The sequence below is a fragment of the Choloepus didactylus genome, chromosome 7 (genome assembly GCF_015220235.1).
Source record: "Choloepus didactylus isolate mChoDid1 chromosome 7, mChoDid1.pri, whole genome shotgun sequence".
NCBI lineage: Eukaryota > Metazoa > Chordata > Mammalia > Pilosa > Megalonychidae > Choloepus > Choloepus didactylus.
Window position 1 is genome coordinate 11032344 of NC_051313.1, and position 17356 is coordinate 11049699.

Consider the following 17356-nt stretch of genomic DNA (forward strand, 5'->3'; position numbering starts at 1 on the left):
AGAAAGCACTTTTCTCCAGTTATTAAATTAGGGGGTCCCTGTAGTCAATATCTAGAGATTCCTATGTCACTACCTAATTGTTTGAGGCTTCTCAGCCCTACAGCACAGACCTTAAAGACAGTGTTAAATTAAGCCTTGGATACCATCAGGGCTGACATTCAGCTGGAAGGCATCTGTACAGCTCTACTGGGTGTTTAAAACATTGAGCTCTTCCCCCAAGATATATGTTATGTTTGGAGCAAGTGCCCCCGATTCCTGAGAGACAAAGAGTCCGTAAAAGATGTGTAAGGAAGAATGAATGCCACCTATGCAGGTTTTCATGAGACAGAATCGATTGATCAGCAGACAGGGCTGGGGGGAAATGAGGAAGCGGGGCGGCCAGGGGGTAGGGCTCTGTCTGGCGACACAGTCCCCACACAGAGGCAGCAGGGACACTGATAAGATCGCAGACGGAAAGGGTCGCACTCAGGGCTGTGTCCATCTGGGAACTAAGTATTGGTCTGTGCTCCTTCAAAGTAAATCCATATTTACTTTCTGTTAAACATGCTGTTGAAGTATTCCCATGCTAATTCCCAATAGCCACTTCCCCAAACTGTGCTTCCGCAGGCCCTCCCTGAGGACCCGGCTCCCACGCCCTTGTGGTCTAGCAGGGAAAGAGGGATTGCTGGGCCTTCAGAGCCAGTGACCAGTGTCCTTAGCTCTGCGCCCTCCCAGTTTTGAAACATGTTGATTGCTTCACTGAACATAGTGTCGCACAGACTGATAAGATGACCCAGGTCAAAGGAGACCTCTGGCTACTAGAGATTTCTGTTAATTGCTGCAGCAGAGAATGTTGCCACTAGAAATAATTGCATTAAAAGCATATATTTTTTATTCTTTTTAAGCTTAATCAACGTTTTGTTTTTTGAGGAAGAAGAAGAGTTTGAAAAAAGCAAGCATGAAGTTGCCTACCCTTGGCTTAAAATCAGGCAATACAGTTTTTCCTAGAATCTAGATCAGAAGACATAGTGGTGGACCACACCCTGAATTCTGCTCACAGATAATGTCCTGTTTGGCAAACAGCAGTGGTTTTGTTTTGTTTTAATTTGAATTAACTGCCAACATTTAAACAATGGACAGTCTCCTATAACATTTAGAATGCCCACTTCTCATGAAAAATTAGGGCCTGGTACCACCTGCCTGCGTTTCTGCTTGGCGCCCGTTACCTGGACCTAACTAGCACTTTCCTGCCTGGACCCCGGGCTGCCCATGCTGCTTATGTTCACCTGTGTGACCTTGGAAGCCAGTGAGTTCACCTTCCCTGAGCTAGATGGCCTCTATGGGAATCTCACTGTTAAGTACTTACATAGGATCAGTACCGTAGATTTGCTCCGTGAAAATTTTCCTCTCTTCCTTCAGGAGCTTATGATCTAAAACTCAGACCCCTCTAGGTGGTGGGTTAAAAAAATAAAAATAGAAAAAAAAAAAAAATAACTCCTTTACTAACCTTTTCTGAAAAGTCATCTAATGTAAGAGACCTGCTCTGCTGCTCTGTCTTGTTCCAGGCATAGCTGTGAATGCAGTAGATTGGAACCATGTTTTACATGGTGAAATCTTTCATTCATAGTTTCGGGATTTCTGTAACAAATCTCTTTGGCTTTGTTTTAAGCACAAGTTAAAGTGGGTCTTTAAAGATCTTCATTTGAAGCAAATTCATTGGTTAATGCCTTGAAAACCCACAGAAATAAAGTAATTGAACTTCTTACTCTAGAACAAAAAAAGAAACTTACATTTGCAATAATGACCCATCTCTGAAGTCCTAGACCACAGCCATGCCACAGAGTGTACGAGAAGGAAGCAGTCATCTCCTTCTTCCCTTTCTCTTCTTCTGAAAATCGAGTTCTGTTGGAGATCTTCAATTAACCCTAATCACTGTTTGTTTGGATGCTTTTATTCTGTGAATGTATTCTAATTTTAGGTTCAGTGTTTTCTGTTGGTGTTTCACATACACAAGTGCACATACACACTGACACACTATAGTTTGTAATAGCACTTATCCCATGATTCAGTCTACTAACCTTGTAACTGTTAAAGAAGTTTCTAGAACAGATCTTTTTAGTAGTGTCTGAATGCCAGATAAGATTTAATTTAACCCTAGAGAGTCTAGAATTTAAACGCCATTCCTTTAAAATATAAACATATGTGACTTGAGTGTGTGTTCTAAAATAGAGATGTGTGATCACTTTATGCTAATAATATTTGTAGGTATTGCAAGAGTCTCACCTGATATTTAGATGTCCTTGTGTATTTTCACAGGCCATCACTGGAAACCAATGATATAAGCAAAGTAATTAATTTATAATTGGCGTGCATTTCCTAACAGTGATCCTGCCTAGTCTTGATATAATTTAGGACCATCCTTCATTGCATGGTTTTAAATTTGTTTTTTAGATTCTTCAGGTACCCACTAGTAATTTCAAGAATTATGTTTATATCGGATTCTGGCTTTTCTGTTTAATTTGATCTTGCTTCAGCCTTAGCCTTTTGGCTCCTCAGTGAAAATTTTTACGTTGCCAAACAGGGAGCTGTCAGAACCTTGGCTTGCTGAATGGAAGAGTCAGAAAGGAAATTCCATACAAAACTTCACGAGACCTCTCTCCTTGTATTATAGTTAATCCCCCTCCTCCCGCCCCAACCCCCCAATTGGAGATCAAACACAATGTAATGGGGACCTGTTCTATCTGTTATATAAATCCAGTCTTCCCCTAACTTGCCCAAGCCTCTGCTGGTGTGAATTATCCAAGCCCTTTCCTGGCTACTGTCCATTGTCCTTCAGCTCGGTGTGCCTGGGGTCAGCAGTGTTCATGCCAGACCTGTGTGCCACCACAGGAGGGTAACAAAATGTAGGTCTTAGAACCGATTAGAGCCAGCCACAAGCTCAGCATTTCCAAGAGCATCCGCATATGGAGTAGCTGCTCCCCGTGGGCCGGGCTCCTCCCTGGAGAGCCTGGAGGCTGCCCACTGCACCCAGAGAGCGCTAGGTGTGGTGCCCGGTGATGCCCGGCTCGCTCCAGCCCCTGGGAGGAATGCTTCTAACATCTTGCTTATGGTGACATCTAGCTCGCCGCCTGCAGCTCAGCCCCTGGGAGAGCAGCGTCGTTCACAGACTCCTGACGCCCACACACTCCTTCCTGGCCAGAAGTAAAAGCACAGCCGCGCTGTCTGGAGACGCAGGTAAAAGGCCAAAGCGGGACTCCCCTGGGGAGGAAACGCAGCCCCTCCAAAGTGTTTCTGAGCAGCCAGCACCCATCCGCTCACGCTTCGGGTTCTTCCTGACGTGTGCCTCTCTGCTCTGGGTGGAGTGGCTCTGGAAAGGTGTCTGCTGGTGTCAGTTTCAGGCCCCTGGTGTTGTTTCCTTTTCTGAGCCTGTAGCATCTTATCTGGACTCCAGACGCCAGGCAGACAAAGCATGCAGCTCCCCGGGATCGGATGGCATCAGGTGCTTCTGTCTGTTCCTAACGTTTCCAGAGAAAAGTATCCCTTCCCTACTGCCCTTCTGAGCAGATGGTCAGAGATAGAAATAATTTTGTATTTAATAACAGTGTGTGGACTTGGGAATAAAATCAGAGCACAATCCTGTTATTGAAGCATAGAGTTTCTTGCCTCTTCTGCTTCTGTGCCAGTCTTTTATATGTAATCGAGGAATACTACCCTTCCCAATCGCCAAAAGTGCAGAGAAGGCTAATTATAGTGTTATTTGTTAAATTCTTTGCAAATGTGTAAAACCTGCCAAGTACTGGTTATTATAATTAGCTATAAATCCTCAACTTGTTTAAAATGCAAAACATGCCTCAATGAGCCAATTAATTTAATGAGAAGTTCTCCTAGAGCCTGTATGTAGTTGGAAAGAAGGGTACATTCCAGGTTTTTGGTACCAGCTCTCACGTAGTAAACTGATTCATGTTTCCCAAATATTTCTGGGCACAGTTGGGATATCTCCGTGACCTGTCCACCAGCCTTCATCTTTGGCAGTTAGGAAAGTGCCTGCCACTGAAGTCCCTTTTAAAAATGCTTTGCCTCTGCAAGCAGGTTCATCAACCCTCCTTACAAATCATTCCTGGTGGTTTTCTGGTGTCTTTCATCTACAATGCCCATGAGCTCATGAGGATTAACTCTAATTCTCACATTAGCAGGTGGGGGTATCCCCACCACCCACTCTTGGAAAACAAGTGTGGTGACAGTTGAGCCTCCTGGAAAGGCAGTGGCCCAGATCCTAGACGTACTTACCCTTGATCCTCAGTTCCCTGGCCAATGCCTTGTAGACAGTTGGGCAGTTAACTAACTGGACCACAGGATTCCATATGTTTTCTGTAAAGTGACTCTCCTGTCCTCAGAGCTGTTCCTTATTGCATCTGAGGCTTTTCTGGAAGGAGAAGTATGGGTTATTTGAAAATAATTTATTTTTTATGCCCACAAATTTATTACTTTAATACAAGTCAAGAATGTTTTCATATTCAGCTCATTGAAGGACCTGCAAAATTGCTTTTCAGTTCTTAGGATCTATATAGTTGAGTTTTGCTTCTGGATCTCCACATTGTATGTTGTTTTGTGCTAAAAGGGACTGCCTCACAGCTAGAAAATTGTCTTTCTTTCCTATTTCTGTCATCACTAACTCTTCTTAATTCTTTCACTCTTCCTCTAGTCTTTTCCAACACCATCTCCTCATTTTCCACCCATTCTTCTTGCCCGTCTTCCTCTCTGCCTTCTTCACTGATATGCTCAATCAAGGTGCTTTTCATCTGCTGACTGGCTCTTCTGTGCTTCACAGCTTTCCATTATTCTTTTCAGAGCTTGATACATTCCTATAATTCATTTTAGTGTGAGCCAATGCACATCTTTGAGTTGCCAGTTTTATTAATATGTTCTCGAGATCGTGGTTACTCTTGCATTGGTACAGCTTATGCTTAATGGACCCAAATTCTTGATTTTTTTTAAAAAAAAATCCATGTGGAATTGTATATGTAAACATCTCTTCCAGTTATCCTGTCAGAAACACTGTTTCCATCACTTTTATTTTTCCCTCCCCTCCCTTTTATTTTTCCATCTACTCCCCTTGATTTTTCTTTCTTGTCTCCCCATTTTAGTGTTGTCCCTTGACATTGGCAAGATAGTGACCCACACCTGAAGCCTGGGTTATGGCAGTGGGTGGAATCAGCCCTCCTTCCCCCTAGGGCTGTGGGTGATTGCAAATCCCCGAGCACACAGTGGGAGCAGCTGAGGGTGGAAATCAGAGCCTCAGCCCTCTCATTTGCTGCCCCTGCTTGGGGTTGACTTTTCCATGTCCATTTTTTCAGAACACTTAAAATGCATGTGTTCATTAGAGCCCAGGATTAAATGAGTTAATACGTGTAAAAGGCTTAGAATGGAACCTGCACAGAGTATTACTCCATTGTGCCTTTTTTCCGTTATTCTCTGTGCTGCACTCCAGCCAGCTGACCTGCGTGATCTTTCTTCTGCAACTATTTCATAGAAAACATCTTGAAAGAGATAACTTCATGGGCACTTGCTACCAAGAACAGGAGGAAATATAGGTATCATGAAAGACCATCTCAGAGAATTTCCATGAATGGATTTTCGTGTTTAATTAAACTTTGGGGTGAAGGGGCACTTTGGAAAAGAAATAATAACTATATATCACCCTTATTCTTTCTTCAGGAGGGCAAAATTATTAGAATAGTTGATTTAAAGTTTTCAGGTTTCAATAGGAGTTGCTGTTCGGAACAGATAACGTCTTCCATGAAACTTAGTACCCTTAGAAAGAATGTATAATGTTTGTCTTAGCCAGAAGGTGCTCGCTGAATGATTAAATCTGAGGATTTTTCGATAGAGCACATTCAAGTTGCTTTGAGGCTGTTTCTGTCCCTTTTTGGTCTGGCCTTGGCACCAGAATAAAGGATGAACAGGGAGGCGTGATGAGAAGGACCCAGGTCCAGATGGCCTCGGAAACTGCACCTCAGACACCTCTTGAATTTGTTTTTCCACTAGAAGAAGAAGAAATCTTATTTCTGGTCTGCGTTCCTTTTCCAGTGTCTGACTGAAGGCCTGGGCACTGGCCTGTTTTCTAGAGATTCGTGACCCTTGGACGTGCCCTAGACCCATGTACCTGCTGGAGTTAAGCCTGCTCAGGTGCCAGGTGCCAGGATGTCAGGCCCTTGGTTGGCCTGGAAGGGCTTTGAATTATGCTCCCTGCCTGGAAAATGCAGGTGCCTTGTGGTAGCATCTGAGAAGAGATGATTTTCAAGTCATTTCCCCTTCCTCACCGTACAAACGAACCTTCCCTCACCATTGAGGTCGAAATTTTTATCAATTCCCAAGTAAGACACATTCTTGTAAAGAGAACTGAGGGAAAGCAAAGTGACTTTTCTCCTGAAGAAATAGGAGATGTATAGATGATGGGAAACACAGTGCAGCTTCTGTTCTCATCACTGTCTTGACTGTTCAGTGACAACCAGGAGATACTATGGGGCATTTAACGAAAGAGAGCACATTAATAAAGATGTGGACTGACCCGCCTCCTGTCTGTAGATTAAACCAAAATAATTGAATATTTTTAAGCGTCTATAATTCTGATATAAAGATTACCACAAATTTGCCTTGTTAACTCTGGAGATTTTTATTTATTAATTTATTTAATTTTAATTTAGTAATACATTCAGCTGGTGTGAGAGTCTCTTTGAAGGGTTCCTACAATGAGTAGAATTGGGTAAAATCACTTTATAACATGGTCCAAACCGAATACATAGGATTCTCATCAGTAGTCATGTTTAAGAGTTTTTTTATTTTTTGCTTGGAAAGCAAGATTTCTGGATGAGATTCAGACATGAACCATGGAACCTTAGGCCCGTCACTTTTGATACTGTGCAGTGTTACGTGAATTCCTTTCAAGACATTGCTACTCAAAATTGCTGTTCCTTTGAAAGTGGATGGTCAGCAACTTTGTATTTTTAAAAAAATTGAAAGAAAATATTTCATCTTAAGTAAGACTGCAAAAGCTATTCATGATTCAACCTTATTTTTGCATTTCTAACATTTTTATGTTCTCGTCACCATTTTAAAGAGTTATGACCTATCTCCCCATATTTTCTGTTGCTGTTGCTTATGAACCATCAGATGCCTTGGCATTTGGGAAAATCCAGAAGCATGCATTTGATTTGCCTTTAAATAGATGAAATGTGCAGATATTTTTTTATGTCCTGAAAATTGTTATATTTGTAACAAGTCTTAACACCTGGTAAGACTTGGTCATTCAACATTTTAGAAATTCAGTTGCTTTTCTCCCCCACTGGCTGTTGAACTTGACTCCTGCAATAGTTTTAGTATATCTTCGCTTGCTTGCTTGCTTGCTCACTTCCTTGCTTTCCTGCTCCATCTTAAAACTAATTAGCAAAAATCTGATTATAAACCAGTCCTTATATAAAATTACCTTTATCTTTAATGTAGCACTTTACCAGAACCATCCGGTTATAGGAATATAAAGCCATTATCTGCTCTCCATTGTCACTGGATTCCATCTATAGCTTCAATCTGTGTTTTAAGAACCAAATAGCTAACAATGTATTCCAGCCTGAACATGCCTTCCTTTTGGACACATCAAAACTTGTAGGACACTGAGGAGAGTTGAGTATGATGGTTCTGGGAGCTTCTAGGTAATAACATCTTCTCCCTACTTTTCTCTCTATTTCTGCTTTGCTCCTCTTCCTGAACCTGCTTTTGGCTCTCCTCCAACTGCTCCTCTGGCACTCTTGCGTGTAAAACAATCACCTGCACCCTAGTTATCCCCATTTGTCCTCGTTCAGCATCTTGCAGCCCCATCAACATCATGCCCTACAAAGCTGCACACTCTAGAAACCCCCTGGAGCGACCCCGACTCTTTGCGACCGCCCCTGAGGGCTCTGCACGCAGGAGGAACAACCCTGGCACGGCGGTGAGTGGCAATGTGCGCTGCCGGCACACCTGGGAGCAGGTGCAGCCACTGTGCAGAGTGGACGCCGCACCAAGGCGGGCGTGGGTTTGCGTGGGAGGCCGTGCTGTCCGCACCCCCGGGCACCAGCCGGCGTCAGGCCAGCGGCGGGGCGTCCCCTCACTTTCTCTCCACGTGGGGCTTTTGCTCCCTCCAAACATTTGAATTGAAGAGGGCCGTTTGCTCTTTGTTCAAGCATGTGTGAGTGGCTGACTGTCTTATGGAGCCTCCATACGAATAAATGCAATGCCAGAAACTTTTATTTTTGAAATTAAGAAAACCAAGGGACCTTTGTAGGGGAAAGGGGCCTGACTGCCGACTCGGCACTTTGATTCCAACCTTGTCGAGAAGCTGGGTGACATCTAAACATGGTTCACTAACAAGCACATTCAAGAACAGTTATCCTGTTTAGCCAATCCCTGCCAAGAGCTTAAATATAGTGAAAAAGTATTTTGAAAATACTAGTTATTTGCTAAGTATTTAATTCTTGAAAGGCTATTGGGCTATGTTATAAACTCACATTTTGCTAAGCTGAGAATATAATTTGACTTGTTGTAGTTGGCAAGGTGGCTGAGCTAATGTGAGTTTTCACCATGCTATAAATTTAATGAGGAAGCTTGGATGTCTCGTGGGATCTTTCTTCTTTGCTTTAAACTGTGTGATTATTTTGTATCTGTTGAAAGATACAGATGTCATTCTGTGGTCCTAAGACATTGTACTTTGGTTTTATGGGACTCGCAGTCCACCAGCTCTCACTGCCTCTCTCCCGCGACAGTACTATGAGCTGTTTAATGAAAGGCGGGAACCATATTTTTAAGTCTTCACTTCCTGGTGCAATTGAGATTTTAAATCTGATGGACACTTAAAAGGATTTTGCTTAAACCTTTGAGGATAATTCGAGGGTTGTGAAAGTTTGATGATTTTGCCTACAGGCAATTTTCTTTCAAGCCCCTTCAGGCTTTCAGGAATCAGCATTTAATTCATGATTGAGTCAGACCTCCTGCCCTTTAAGCCAAAGGTGCAAGTCCCTTTGATGTCTGTGGAGATTCAGTTTGTTAGCGTGCCGGCAGGAGAGATCCCGGCTGTGGCCAAAAAGCAATAAACAGAACAGCATTAGCCCCAAACACTGGATACTAATCGGGGAGGGGAGAAGAACATTTACTAAAGCAAAATTTCTTGTTGTAGCCAAAAACAAAAATTAGCCCTCCATGAGGGATGAGGCCAACCTTTGGCAAACAGATTAAATGAGACAGATTTGTCATCATGTGTTCTAAGCCTCCACTTTCCTCCCATATTTTCTTTTTCTCTGCCTTTCTCTTTCCTGATGTTGTCTGTTGGCATTCTTTTCACCTCTTGACACCCAAAGGCTTAGCCAGATAACTACTGCCCGAAAGTGAGTCCAGGGGTATTTTATACCCTGGCGCTGTATGTCCAGTTCCGGGAGCTCTCAGAATGCAGTGAGACCAACGAACTGAATCCTTAATTAATTTAGATTTAAATTCAAACGGCCACTATTGAGCACTTGAAATATGTTTAGTGAGACTAAAGAACTGAATATTCCATTTTATTTACTTACAATTAATTTAGATCTAAATTCGCATAGCCCCATGTGGCTAATGGCTACCATATTGGAAAGCATAGACCGTCTCCATCATTGCAGAAGATTCTGTTGGTCAGCACTGCCGTGGAGGATCTGTCAGTGTGTCATCTCTCTGGGGGATATTTATGTGCTCTAAACCTTACCTCTAGTTGGAAAACTAAAATCATCCTCTTGCTGGTAGGTGGTGCTTGGTTTTGAGTGCGGGACCCCTCCAAGGCCTGAGACCGTCTTGGGTTATCTGTCTCACCAGTGGCAGTGGGATGCCGTTGCCCCTCTCTGAGGTTGGGTGAGCTCCAGAATACAGTCCCGGTCCCTGGCGTGGGCAGGTTGCTGTGCATGCCCCCCCCTTGCCCCCCCAGCCTCGTGGGAAGTGGTGAAGGGAAAGATAAATGAACGGATAGACCACTGGCTGTTAGCTCAGGTCGGGGAGTCAGGAGCACCCTTCACCTGTGTGGTCCCCAAATGGGTGTTTGGGTACCGAGACCAGTGAAAGGAAATTTAAAAGATTTAAGGTGGTTTAAAAAAAAAAAAAAAAAAATCCCACCTGCCTGGGAGGGTGTTGTCTCCAAATGTAAAAAGCCACATCCAGAATAAACCAGCATGAGAGTAAAGGGTCCAGAAAACCTAAGAAACTGAGAATGGAGGCAATTTTCTCACTTATGAAGCATTTCTCCAAGCTCCTCCTCCCCTGCTCCCCCTGCCCCCAGGTGATTAAAGGGAGGTCAACTTTAGGAGAAAAAGAAGTAATTGTCTCAATAGTGCTTTAATAAAAAGATGCCTGTCCGAGGGTTGTGTACTTTCTATGTAGGTTCATTCTCTGATTCCTCTGTTATCAATATACAGAGGATGAAATTGTTCCTAAGCCCCCACATAACAAATTGCCCTTCCTGATTTATTTTCCCATACAGATCTCTCCTGGATCTGACTGCAACAGAAATAAACTGGGTTTTTTTTTGGGGGGGAGGGGGATGCCACTTCAGGTGCCTTGCCCAACCCTTCCTTGGGGAGCACCGTGTGCATTTTACCCTGGGGACTGATCTGCCGGAGACATAACTGCCACCCTGGGCACCTGCCAGGGAGGCCCCAAAGGATGGTTGCAGCTGCAGATGCAGCTGCCCTCCGAGGCCCACCTCCTGCCTTTGCAGGCCAGGCCGTCCTGCGGCTGGCTCACATTTGTAAAGCTCATTCCTGTCCCCTTCTTCAGTTGTTCCCTTTAGAAAATCCAGGAAGACATTGAGTGTTAGTTGACTCTTAGATGTTTTTCCCCCACCTCTAGCCCAGTCCATCATCCAGGATACGACTAAGGAAGATGGAAGCAATTGGAAGGGACTCTTAGGGCAACGAAAGGGGAGGGAAGGAATAGGGAGTTGATGCTTGAGCAGGTAAGGAAAGGAGGAAAGGAAAGGCACACTACCAGCATGTTTACCCTGAAGTGGCATAGCATTCTGCCCCTTCCCTTGCACCCCTGCATTCAGGTTTCCTTCACAGGCCCCAGAGAATGAAGGACTGACTTGGGGGGTCCACAGAGGTGTCCCCAGCAATTTTACTTTCCCATCCCTTACCTTAAAGGAACGAGGTAGGAAAGTTTCAGATACTTGGAATGAGTCTGTTTTACCCTGTGCATTCTCTTTTCTTGAGTGATTGGAGAATATCAGAACCCTTTCTCTGGGTTTTCCTTTGCTCGTTTCAACCTGGGAAAAGTGTCATCTCTCTGGCTGAATTCTTTGCTGGCAGTCAAAGGAGAGCTGATGTTTTGACCCACCCTCAGGTTTTAGTTGCACCGTAGGTGAAGAAGAGTGAAGACAGGTAAAATTCCTCACCTTGAACCTGGCTTTTTGTCAAGGGCAAGAGGACACTAGGTGAGCAAAGACCTGTTTCTGTATCATCAATATGAAGAAAACAGTGAATTAATATAGTCTGATAGCAGACACGTACATTTTTAAAAAGGAGAGGGGAGACAGGTATGGGATGAAAAAAAATCCTAAAGAAAGTAAGAGATAAATATGTGTTTTAATTAAAAGGGAAGAATAAAGCCTGAAAGTGATAGTTTATTTTGACATTTGCGTGGGGTGGACCAGACTAGGAGATATTTTGCTCCAGGTAATATTAGATGGCGAGTATAGGTCCTTTCTAACAGTGTGTCAAATTTTCTTTCTTTCTTTTTTTGTTTTTAACAAATATAACTCCAAATCACACACCCAGAAACTTATTTTTAATGTTGGCATTGTGTTAATTCACCTATAATATTCCACTTTAAGCTAGCAAGAGCCTTTTGTTGGGTTGGTCTGGTTTATGTGACCAAGTTAGAAATTTTCCACCGAGGCATTAGATAGATTGCAGCCCCCTGCAGTTGCCTCGCTCATGGAAAAATCTAATTATTGTGTTTCTCTGGACTCAGGGTTATAAGAGAGAGAGGGAGAATGTCCCCTTCCACCTCACGTCGGGCATCAGAAGGGCTCCATCTCCAGCTCATCCCAAAGCAAGGGCCCCAGGCTCCTCCCGGCTTTGGTAAGTGGAAAATGGAGGCAGCTGGCTCATTCTGGGCTGGGGAAGGACAGACAGCCTCTGTCCTCTGGGAAGGAACTGCTCTCCCCCTCTGTTTAACTTTGGCCTGGCCGATAGCATTTCCCCCCTTAAAGGAAGGGAGAAAGAAAAGTGGAAGGGCCTCTGCAGTGAACTTATGCCTGCATTTACCTGTGAAAGACCAGCACGCCCAGCTGCATGTCTTCATTTCTTTTCCATCCATTGGTGCTCTGGGCCCACGGTGGGGTCAAGGGAAGCGGGCAGGGTCCGGCCGGCCACATCGGGCATGGGCCCTTCTCGACACGCTGCTCGTCTCTGCCCAGGCTGCCGTCCAAGTCCTTTCCTCACCTGCCCGGCACGCCCAGACCAGTCTCCTCCCCGACCCCCAGCTCGGCCAAGGCCGCCCCTGCACGGGGCCAGCCCCCGTCCCCCGGCAACATCCGCCCAGTCAAGAGAGAAGCCAGAGGGGAGCCTGAGAAGAAAGACCTGGAGAAGGGACCTGAGGGGGTGGCTGGTGAGCCCACCCTCAAGGGCAGAGCTCCTCTAGGGAGGGTGGAAGAAGCTTCTGCTGAGGAGGGGACACCGCTGGAACCAGAGGCCGCCCTGGGTAAGATGTAGCTGGTCAGGGAGGGGATGCGGGTGGTTTGGGAGGAGCACTTGCTCCCTGCGCTGCTTTTACTCGGCATTTTTTTTTCCGTTTTGGGGACTTGGAAATTTTACTGTGAGGCTAATTTTGGGTATAATTTTCTTAAGTATAAAGACAGTAGACTCATACATCCAAACACCGATTTTTGGGGCGACTGCATGTTTATTCAAGCATGGTTTCTGAGTCCTTTTATTGGCTGAGTTGAGTGTTTTGCTGTTCAGAGCCCTGCAGCAGAATCACCTGTCGCATCCATTATTTTTGCTGTTTAACAAATTACCCCAAAGCTTGGTGTAAAACAAGAACAAGCATTTATTTCATCACAGGAATTTGGGAACAGCTCTGCTGGGCGGTTCTGGCTCAGGGCACCCCGTAGTGTTGCAGGTGAGCTGCCCCCGGGGCTGCCGTCATCTCAGGCTTCAGTGGGAGCTGGGGGTGTGGAGGAGGCTCCCTCACAGGCTGTTGGCTGTGGGCCCTGCTGTGGGTTGCTTGATGTCCTCATAGCCTGTGTGCTGGCCATGCTGGATTCCCCCAGAGGGAGCGATCTAGGAGAGAGAATAAGGAGGAAGCTGCGGCAACTTTGTGACTTTTCAAAATACAGATCCCTGGGCCCTACCTGTGACCTACCGAATCAGACCCTGTGGAGTGGATCCCAGGCCCCAAGGATCCTAAGCTTGCCAGTTGATTCTTAGGTCCGGTTGCCAGATAAAACACAGGACAGTCTGTTAAATCCAGCAACCCTGTTTCCACACATAGAGTTTACTGGCTTATTAGCCTACATGCTTGATGGAGCTCTGAATGTTTTCCAAAAGGCCCAGTGGACCTCATCTCTGCCATGCTAACCAGATGCTGTTTAGACGTTTAAAATCAGCGGAAATTAGGAATCCAATATTCCTTGCTGAAAATTGTCTTCATTCAGGAGTTTTCTCCTTCAGACTTCATTTGAAGATAGAGGTAGGGGCAAAGAAAGAATAGATGATTCAGGACAGATGTGAGTGTTGTCAGAGCATGGAAGAGCCCAGTGTTGTTTACAAGGAAAGAGGGAGAAGAGAAGGGCTGAAGAGTGGCATGAAGGTAAAGAAAACTCTGGGAGAGCAGAAGGTGAAAGGTCAGTTTGACAAGAGGGTCTCGTGCAGTCAGAGGTCAGAAGTGTTTCTTTGTGGGGTCCCTGCTGCACCCACTCTCTGGGTCGTTGTCCTAAATTTGAATAAGGTCAGGAACTTCTGCCCCCCTCTTGCATCTTGGCATCAGGACTCACCGCGATGTGCAGAGGCCCCAGGTCCCTCCTATCCTAGACCTGTCAGCCTCTTGCTTGGGTATCATCTCCCCAGCGGGAACCTGGGCCCCTGGCACAGATGCTGAGGATGGTTGTAGAAGGGCTTCCCTGCCCTAGGAACATACAGTTACTGAAGAGCAGGAACTTTTAAAATGTAATGAAGACAGAGGGCGGAGCTCGTCTCCTTTTTGCTCCGCGTGTAACTTCCCGCAGAGCCCAAGGCGGAGCTCTGCGCTCACTCAGCACACAGCCGGTAGATGCTGGAACTGGGCTAAAAAGGAGCCTCGGTGACAGAGCGTGACCTCATCGGGATGTTGGCCTGACATGTGTCGCTTTTTGTTGTCTGTTGCTCAGCTACAGATGGAATACAGAGAAAGTGTGAGAACACAGAGCCGCAGACATTCCCTTTCTCTGAGAATGACGGCTCCTCGGCCTGGGGTGCGCGGCAGGCTCTTGCAGTGCTCTTTGCCTCTTGTTCCCAGCTGCTTTTCTCCCTGTACCTGTCTGTCCAGCTTCTCCGGCCACAGCCCCCACCCCGCCACCCGCTGTGGCGCCCGGCCCTTCTCCCAAGACATCCGCGGGCACCACCGACCCGGAGGAGGCCACGCGGCTGCTGGCTGAGAAGAGACGGCTGGCTCGGGAGCAGCGGGAGAAGGAGGAGCGGGAGCGGGAGGAGCTGGAGAGGTAAAGGCCCTCGGGAACCTGACGCCTCCGGGGGGGGAGGGCCGCCATGGGCAGGTGGGCAGGGCCAGTGGGTGGGCCAATTCAGAACTGCTTCTGGGTGGTGGTCCTCCAAGCGGTTTTTCAAAATCCCATTTTCTTTTTGTAATGACAACACCACGGCATGAATGGAGGAAGGTTTAAAGAAAAAAAAGTGTCCATAATCTCAGCAGTTTTTAATAGACGTGTACAGTTCGGGCGCTCCTTTTAGTTGCCCTGTACCGTCTGTATTTACAGACTCAGAACCACAAGAGAGGGACGGTTGTGCAGCCTGTTTTTTCTACTTTAATGTATCTCCAATCTCCATGCTTCCTCGTCTTTCTAGTGATGTTCATCTTAAACCTCACACTAAGCGCTCATGGTGTCTGTGTCCCGGACTGAATTTCCCTCAGGCGGTGGGAGAGATGTCCAGGCTACCTGGGCGCCCACCGGACACTACGCCAGGGGCCATCTGCTTGCCGGCGCCTTCTGGGGTCTCGAGGCTGCTGTCGGGTGGCTGCTCCCCTGGGGAAGGAAGCCCTCGGTGCTCCCCGTCCCGCTCCCAACAGGGGTGGCCTGTGCATCTCCTGTCCTGGGAAAGCAGCTGAGGATGCACGCCCTCGTGGTGGACAGAACGTTCTGTCCTTTATTTATTCATTTGCAAAGATTTCCTCTTTATTTTGGCTTCAGATTCGTTCCTAAAATGTCACATTTTTGGATTAAACCATTCTCTGCCTTTGAAAATACTTACATAGCAGATCCTTTAAAGAAGAAAGCTCTCTTTGAAATAGCAGTGGTTGCGCTTTGCTTCAGTCGCCCACAGGTGTCCCCGGGGCCAGGGAAGGGAGGGGAGGGACAGACGGCCCGCACGTGTCCCGCCAGGAGGCTGAGCGGCCCCGCACGAGCAGCTTTCCTGCCCGGCCTTTCCAGCAGACTGCCCGCGCGCCTCCCCCAGCTCCGGCCTCGCTTCATAACCCTCCCGCGTGTCTCCAAACAGACAAAAGAAAGAGGAGCTGGCTCGAAGGGCGGCGGAGGAGAGGAGCCGCCGGGAGGAAGAGGCCCAGCGGCTGGAAGCCGAGCAGGCCAGGGAGCAGGAGGAGCAGCTGCGGCGGCTGGCGGAGACCGGGGCCCGGCGCGAGCGGGAGGAGGCGGAGCGCGCCCGCAAGCAGGTACCGGGGCCCCGGGAGCAGGGGCAGCCCGCGCCCTCGCCCTCGCCCTCGCCCTCGCAGGGAGGCCGAGCACCCGGGGTGTCCGGGCTCTGAGCTCTCACTGCCTCGCCCTCTCCACCCGCCATCCGGGCTCCTCCTCCGGGGCCCCTGAGAGCTCAGGAGAAGCTGCCCATTTGCTGGAGCAGCTGCCAAGCTTTCGTTTTTAGAAAGAAGAAGAAGCTCGTGTCCGGGAAGAAGCGGAGAGGGCCCGGCAGGAACGAGAGAAGCATTTCCAGAAGGAGGAGCAGGAGCGCCTGGAGAGGAAGAAGGTAGCTGCACCGCGGCAGAAGCTGGGGCCCTCAGCGCGGGGACTGGACGCAGTCCAAGGAGAGAGAGCCGCTCAGTGCTGCTTTCCTGGGGCTGCCCAGCAAAGTCCTACCGCAGAGGGGGTGGGGGCTCAAACAGAAGTTTATTCTCTCACAATCCTGGAGGCTGGAGTCCAAAATCAAGGGGTCAGTGGGGCCACATCCCTCTAAAGTTCCCAGGGAAGACCCTTTCCTGGCTTCTCCCAGCTCCTGAAGGCCCAGGCGCTCGTTGGCTCATGGTGCCTCACTTCATTCTCCACCTCCGTCTCCACACGGCCATCTTCCCTCTGTGTCCAGTTTGCCCTCTTCCTAAACAAGGACACCAGTCATGTAGGATTGAGGGCTCAGTGTAATCCAGAGTGACCTCATCTTGACTGGACTCCATCTGCAAAGACCCTTTTTCAAACAGGGGCGTGTTCTGACGTTCCAGAACGTGGGGGAGACGTTCAACCAGGGCAAGCTCAGCCCATCAGAACGCAAATGTGTTGCAGCCATTCCAGATAAACTGGAGTGGCTCTCAGCACTGATACTCTCCTCCAAAGAAATCCCTCTCCATGCTTCCGCTTTGTGTGGCTTGAGCCGGTTAAGACACATCCGTGGGTATGACACTTTCCCAAAATAATAGTTACTTTTTAATCCTCTGCTCTTTGCTTCACTGGTAGAATGGGCCAGACTGGCTTTCTTCCCGTATCTGATTCTTTTGCCAAATTCTTCCTTTCTTGTAGCGACTTGAAGAGATCATGAAAAGAACCAGGAGAACAGAAGCTGCAGAGAAGGTACTGAGATGGCCATTTCCTATTAAGGCATGTGGAGTTTTTTGTTTTCTTTACTTTTGGTGATAACTCAAATTGTAAATTTAAAAAATTTTTTTTGGCAGAAAACTGTTGACCAGAGAAATGGAGATGTAGCTAAAGGAACCCTCACCGAAGAAACAGGTATTTATTTCCGTGATGTCAAGTCAATCAAAACATAAAAATTTTGAAGTGATTCTCTAGAGGTCAAGATATTCATTGACTGATTTTAAAAAAAAAAAGCTGTTCATAGACCCCAGAAGCTTAGGTGTGTGTCTTCCTAACATCCCTGGCAAGTGATTTTTCAGCTCC

General features: G+C 46.9%; 1 protein-coding gene across 11 annotated transcripts in view; it reads left to right on the plus strand.

Annotated features, from left to right (window-relative positions):
* MAP7 (microtubule associated protein 7) overlaps positions 1 to 17356 on the plus strand; it is a 174749-nt gene that overhangs the window by 142282 nt on the left and 15111 nt on the right. For 9 of the 11 annotated variants that reach the window (XM_037842476.1, XM_037842480.1, XM_037842481.1 and 6 more), the window contains 9 exons: positions 3100 to 3213; positions 7812 to 7963; positions 11998 to 12107; positions 12446 to 12729; positions 14554 to 14725; positions 15738 to 15909; positions 16116 to 16217; positions 16979 to 17029; positions 17131 to 17188. In XM_037842476.1, coding sequence (XP_037698404.1) covers positions 3100 to 3213; positions 7812 to 7963; positions 11998 to 12107; positions 12446 to 12729; positions 14554 to 14725; positions 15738 to 15909; positions 16116 to 16217; positions 16979 to 17029; positions 17131 to 17188 — 1215 coding nt within the window. The remainder of the gene's footprint in view (positions 1 to 3099; positions 3214 to 7811; positions 7964 to 11997; positions 12108 to 12445; positions 12730 to 14553; positions 14726 to 15737; positions 15910 to 16115; positions 16218 to 16978; positions 17030 to 17130; positions 17189 to 17356) is intronic. The other 2 variants (XM_037842472.1, XM_037842479.1) reach the window with 1 other exon arrangement.